Below are 6,648 nucleotides of genomic sequence, written 5' to 3'. Positions count from 1 at the left end.
CTGATTCTCTTAAAACCAAGTCTTCATTGCAAGACTCTCATGTCAATTTTTTTTTATGAAGAAATTGGTGATTTTACCAATTAGCTCTTAATGCATTTTTGAAAGACAAATTTTAAGAATCTATGCAAAAAAAAAAATAAATTGTAATCTTGTCACCTATCTATATAATGATTAACTTTCTCTTTAAATGTTAACGTTTTTAAAGTGAACCCTTATTTTATGGTGAAAGAATATATAAGATAAAACGAAGTTGTTCTGCATATATATATATATATATATACTGTGTCTTTTACCCGCACGATGTGCGGTTATTTAAAAATGTTGTTTTAGTTATATGAATATTTATAATAACTTTTAACAACTATACATTATTTAGGCATGTACATATAAATCTATACTATCATTAAATGTTACATTTATTGAAATAGATAAATTCAAAATATAACTCTTATTATTTATGAAAATCTTTGCATTTACATAAAAACATACGTTATCAAATATTCATATTAACTATCACATATTATACTTTACGCAATACTAATGAACATAAAATGAAGTTAAAATGTAAATATAATGTAAAATCATAACGATCTTTTATTTTTTGCAAAGTGATATGTAACTTATTAGAATTTCATCACACTCTTTCAAAGAAAATAGTTACATAAAACTTACTTCATCAAATAATAAAATTCGTAAAAGTTGAAAAGCCTTAATTAGATATAGTCAGAAACCAAATTCAAATTATAATTAGATTACAAAGAACAAACCTATGATTCAAATTACGTTGAATTCACCTACTAATTGATAATAGTTTTTATAAAACGTAAAATCACCACCACGAAAAGGATAAAAAACTATATTACAATGTGATATATAATATTGGTTATATTGGATAGTAAAATTAAGAAATAAATATTTTGAAAACCAAATATTTTCCAATTTTAAAAATAGATTTTAAATTCATACGGTTTCATATTATGATATGGAATGTGATTTTTTACTATTATTTTTGTAAGATTTTGTTTATATATAGATTTTATTTTTATTTAATTTAATAGTTTTAGATAATATAACTTTGTAGATTTATATATTGTAAAAAAATATAGAGATGCCACATAGGACAAAGACCTATGTGGCAATTTTTAAAAATAGCTTTAAATTGTAGAAGACTTTAAAATTCTAGGATAACTATTGTTTTAATATTTATATATATATATATATATATAGGGATAAGTGCACAGAAATGCAGTAAACTAATGCTCAAAAGTTATTGTGTGCACGAACTCTAGGTCAGTTTTATTGTGTTCACGAAACTTGAAGTTTTGGTTATTGTGAACATAAAACGGGATTATGGCTATGTGGGACCGGTTACTTTCACATTGACTCGTTGACTTCTTATGTTAAAAAACAGATTTTTTTTTTCAATTAAAAAATTAAAAAAACAGCAAATACTCGTTAAAAAACTCGTTGACTCGTTTATGCATACAATTAAAAAAAAACATATTATTTTTTTTCAAACTCATCAGAAACTGCAAATACTCACCGGAAAACTTAAAAATCCGATTAAAACTTCGTTTCTTTGAATTAGACCACGAAATTCGCACCAAAATACTCAAAAAGCAGCCGCAAACAAACCCTCAACAAAAGTTAAACCGATTGAGACTCGCCGAAAAATTCACCAACTCGCCGGAAAATTTAAAATCACCATAATTTTGTTGTTTATTTGAGAGGATAATGGCATACGAATGTAACCACCTATGACCAAATGGTTATGTAATGTAGTGACCTATTCTGGTGGCTATGTAATGTATGCACCTATGTTTTCTTGGCTATACTATGTAAGGTTCTTTTTAATTGGGTCAATCAATGTAAGAACCTATGTATTTTTTTTTTTTTTGCTATACTATGTAAAGTCCGTACATATTTTACATAGTATAGCCAAGAAAACATAAAAGCATACATTACATAGCCACATGAATGGGTCACTACATTACATAACCATTTGGTCATAGGTGGTTACATTTGTATGCCATAAACCATTTATTTGAGTTTCGACTTGAAACCAACACCAAACTGCTCAAAATTGTTGTCCGAAACTCGAAAAAACAACAAAGTTATGGTGATTTTAAATTTTCTGGCGAGTTGATGAATTATCCGACGAGTCTCAATTGGTTTAACTTTTGCCGAGCGTTTGTTCGCGGCTGATTTTTGAGTATTTTGGTACCAATTTCGTGGTTTAATTCGAAGAAACGAAGATTTAATCGGATTTTTAAGTTTTCCGGCGAATATTTGCAGTTCCCGGTGAGTTTGAAAAAAAATAATCTATTTTTTCTATTGTGTGCATAAACTAATCCCAAAAAGTTATTGTGTGCATAAACTAATCCCAAAAAGTTATTGTGTGCAAGTCACGTAAGAAGTCAACGGGTCAACGTGAAAGTGGTGACCGGCAAACTTTTGACCCGGTCACCTTTGCATGCTATAGGACTATTGAACAAGTTTCCTGAATACAATAAAGCTGACCTAAAGTTCGTGCACACAATAACTTTTGAGCATTAGTTGACTGCATTTCTGGATACTTATCCCATATATATATATATATATATATATAAGTTTTGGGTAAAATAATATAAGAATTAAAGTAAAACAAATAAAACAATCGGTTTTTCTTAACTGAAAATCATCGTGCATCATGAAATGTGCATCAATTGCTTCGTCAATCTCCTTGCATTAATTTAAATATGATTTAAGGGTCAAGATTTTATCCTATTTGTTTTACTTTAATACTTGTTTTATAATAAATATAATAGTGAAGTAAATATATATGGTGAAGTGATCAAGTGAGAACCAAAATAATGGTGAGAACTGTGAGAAACCATCTTTAAGGGCTTAGCCCTTAGAGTTAAGGGTTACGCTCGTACCGTATCCAACCGTCACCATTTGCTTGTATCTCCTCATAACAAATCCTTAATATTCCCATATGAGTCCGATAACAATCCTTTTAGAACGGATAAGGGCAAAGCATGTACCGTATCCATACGTTTTCAACACGTAACCCATATGATTTTTTTTTTTTAAATCTTTTGTTATTTTATTTGGAATGGGTTTTTGTTAGAAAAAAAATTTTTAAAAAAAAAACCTCAAAAAATAAAAATTAAAAAACCATACCAAAAAGGAGAAAAAATGAGAGAAACAAATGCTTCTCACGTACTTTGTATATAACTCTACCCTATATATATATATATATATATATAAAAACATCACCATAACAACGGTTCTATTAATGTACATACGAAATAGGTATTATAAATGTGCATACTTATTTGTTTAACTCGAGGGAATCTCCGTCTTGATTTTTATTTCAAGAGGAACGATAGAGTATTATTTTTACTTATATTTGATTTTTACAGAGAGGCCAAAGTTAAACAAATGGGCCTAAATGAAAGCGATGAATTAATATTAAAACAAAAAAATGAGTATGAGATTTTATAACAAAATGCTTGATAAAAAGAAATATACATATTAATAATGGGAAAAGGTAATATGATCAGGGGCCATAATGGAGAAAGCTAAGTAAAACGGCTTAAAATTACTTATTTGTCTCTTCTCTACAAGTAAATTAAAGCACGATAAATTTTTACTATGGCCATTCACAATGGTTTTTATTTTAACTACCCACACAATGTGGTAATGATTGTGACGGCGATGATGTGGTGGTAAAGGTGGTGAATACGACTGTTGGTGGTGGAAGTAGTGTAAAAGTAATTTATTTAAAGGGTTAATGGAAATAGTTTGAAAGATAAATGATTGATAATGTAATTTAATCATTAATGTTAAAAGGATAATGTATGTGAAAATTTAAAGGGGTGTTAGATGAAAATATTACGTACATTGTATAGATAAGAGAAAACCTTTTAGACATTTTTCCATGTAACTTTCAAAAGGAGATGTTTTTTTAATAAGTAACATAGATAAATATGTATTTTAAGGGCAAATATAAGAGTAAATTACTACCTAATAGAGTAATAGGCGTTGGATATATTTATTATACATAGGGTTTTGATCATTTAAAAACTAAAATTTTCGTGAAAACTAGAAAACTGCCAAAACACAATGTGATCTGAATTTAATACAATGTGTTTTTAACATGTTTTTCGAAAACACATTGTATTAAGTTCATATCACAGTGTGTTTGAACAATTTTCCGATTTACAACGCTATCAAAATCTCACCATGATTTAAAACTTAACACAGTGTATTTTAGGTTACACAATAAAAACACATTGTGTTTTATAAAAACTCATTGTGTTAAATTTAGATCACAGTGTGTTTTTATCAGTTTTTTAGTTTTCACAAAATATTTAGTTTTCAAATGAATGTTTCACATTATTACATAAAGCATTTCTACTATCTTTTTTAAAAAAGTTAAGATTTTTTCAATTTTAAGTTAAGACACGATCTTAGTCGTTCATTTTTATCACGATAGATTAAGATTATCCATTCTCATCTTGTACTAAGGACATTATGAACATTTGATACACTTTTAAAATATAACAAAAAGATTGTATAGTCAAACATGAAAAATGGTTTCTTCACCTTTGTGGTCCCTGTGGTTCTTTCATATTTCTCTCTCTTTTCATTTCTCTATCTCGTCGGATTTTAAAAATTCACCGGAATTATAATGCTCGCCGATCATACATCTCCAACTCCAAAATCAAGAACATGGGTAAAAGTAGAAAATACCGTCTTCGCCGCTATGTGCGGACAGATTTCTAGTTAACCTTGAGATGAAAATTTATAATGTGGGTTGAAATATTAATATGGTAGTAAGAGGCTACCCAATGCCTTAGACTCATCCCTCACGGACTAGTGTCTCTCAGCACCACATCAGCAAAAAATACTCCAAGGACTATTCACCCCAAAACACACCCAATACACTCATCCCTCAAGGACTAGTTTTTGTCCCACCAATTATTTAATTCTACCCTTTTACCTAAACTTTACACTTTTAACCCTTCAAATTTATAACAAACTAAAACATACACAAATAAAAAAACACTTCATTAAAAATAAAACATTACACAATTTATTTATAAAAAAAACACACATAAAAAAAAAAACATTACAATACTTAAAATAAAGAAAACACACATAAAAAAACAAACATTACAATGCTTTATTTAAAAAAGCCACATTAAAAATAACAAACATTCACGAGAGGCGCCATATATGCTCCGTAAGATCATGACAAAGAGCATGATACAAATGGTGATCTCGAAGCTCCTTGCCTGTTCGTTGGTGAAGTGTCATCCTTTCCTAGAAAGTACGCTCAGGTAAGACGATTTGATCGTTGTCGTCTCCTTTCTCGAGTGAGCTTATGGCATACCTCGCGTCTTCAACGTTTATGTTATGCAATATAACACACGTGTATATTGTTTGAGTTATCCGATTCACAATTTTTGATCTTGATGGTTGGGTTAGAATGTGCCATGAATTTTGAAGCCCTCCAAAGGCACGCTCGACATCTTTTCCAACACTTTCTTGATACATTTTAAATTTCTTGCACTTCTCATCTTGAGGGCATGAATAAGACTTTACAAAAGTCGACCATTCCAGATAAATGTCGTTGGCGAGATAGTAACCTTTTTTGTAGTGGGTGCCATTAACAGTGAACGAAGTATCAGGCGCACGATCTTCTTTGATTTCCCTAAAATAAATTACATTCCAAGACATAAATATATGAACAATTTATAGATATGCAATTAACTAAATTGAAACTCACCTAAATAAAGGTGACTGGTTGAGGATATTTATATCGTTGTTCGAACCAGCTGTGCCAAAAAAAAGCATGCCAAATCCACCTATTGTACGAAGCTACCGCTTCAAGCATGATGGTTGGATGACCGTGATCACCACGCGTAAATTGACCTTGCCATGCCTTGGGATAGTTTTTCCAAGGCCAGTGCATGCAATCAATGCTACCAAGCATGCCTGGGAAACCATGAAGCTCCTCGTGTCGAGCATACAAGCGTTGTATGTCCTCTGGTGTTGGTCTGTGCAAGTATTCATCCCTATAAAGTTCAAACACACATTTGCAGTAATAGTCTAGATAACATCTACTTGTTTCTTCACCCATCTCTAGATACTCGTCAAGCGAGTCGGGATTGTAGCCGTACGCCAACTGACATATGGCGCATACACACTTTTGGATTGTACTGTAACCAACCCTTCCTCGACCATCAACCTGCTTGTCTTCCATTCTTTGAAAATGAAAGGGCACAGGACCTGGATTTCGAGATGGGTATGATATTATATCATTCACAAAGTGCATGAACATAGGTCTCAACATACGCAATCGTCGCCTAAAGCTCTTTAACGAATACTTTGGATTTTTTTTAAAATAAGCTTTCCATTAGGCATTTTTCAACACCATATCGATCTCTCTCGACGGGCATACGGGGTATGAATGGTCTTGATGATTAACCTTCTTCAAGCAAATCAACACATTAGGCCATGATGCCCATAAGCTCATCATCATCGTCTTCGTTAGGAAACAAACCGGTATCATGTACGTTGGTACACTTGAAGGAAACATGTTGTTCATGATGATTTGTGTATACAAAAGTGTGTTTTGGTATAATATATCTTCAT

The 6,648-nt window shown here is 30.9% G+C and overlaps 1 protein-coding gene across 1 annotated transcript; it reads right to left on the bottom strand.

The window, feature by feature from the left end:
- Nucleotides 1-5,313: 5,313 nt before the first annotated feature.
- LOC122587559 lies at nucleotides 5,314-6,256 on the bottom strand. Its single transcript, XM_043759740.1, has 2 exons — nucleotides 5,859-6,256; nucleotides 5,314-5,704 (listed from the first exon to the last, which is right to left on the bottom strand). Exons 1-2 carry the CDS (start codon nucleotides 6,254-6,256, stop codon nucleotides 5,314-5,316), a joined length of 789 nt encoding a protein of 262 aa, XP_043615675.1.
- Nucleotides 6,257-6,648: the final 392 nt, after the last annotated feature.

Source organism: Erigeron canadensis, chromosome 2 (genome assembly GCF_010389155.1).
Source record: "Erigeron canadensis isolate Cc75 chromosome 2, C_canadensis_v1, whole genome shotgun sequence".
Classification (NCBI taxonomy): Eukaryota; Viridiplantae; Streptophyta; class Magnoliopsida; order Asterales; family Asteraceae; genus Erigeron; species Erigeron canadensis.
The sequence above is the reverse complement of the archived record's forward strand: the minus strand, read 5'-3'. Positions and strand labels throughout refer to the sequence as shown.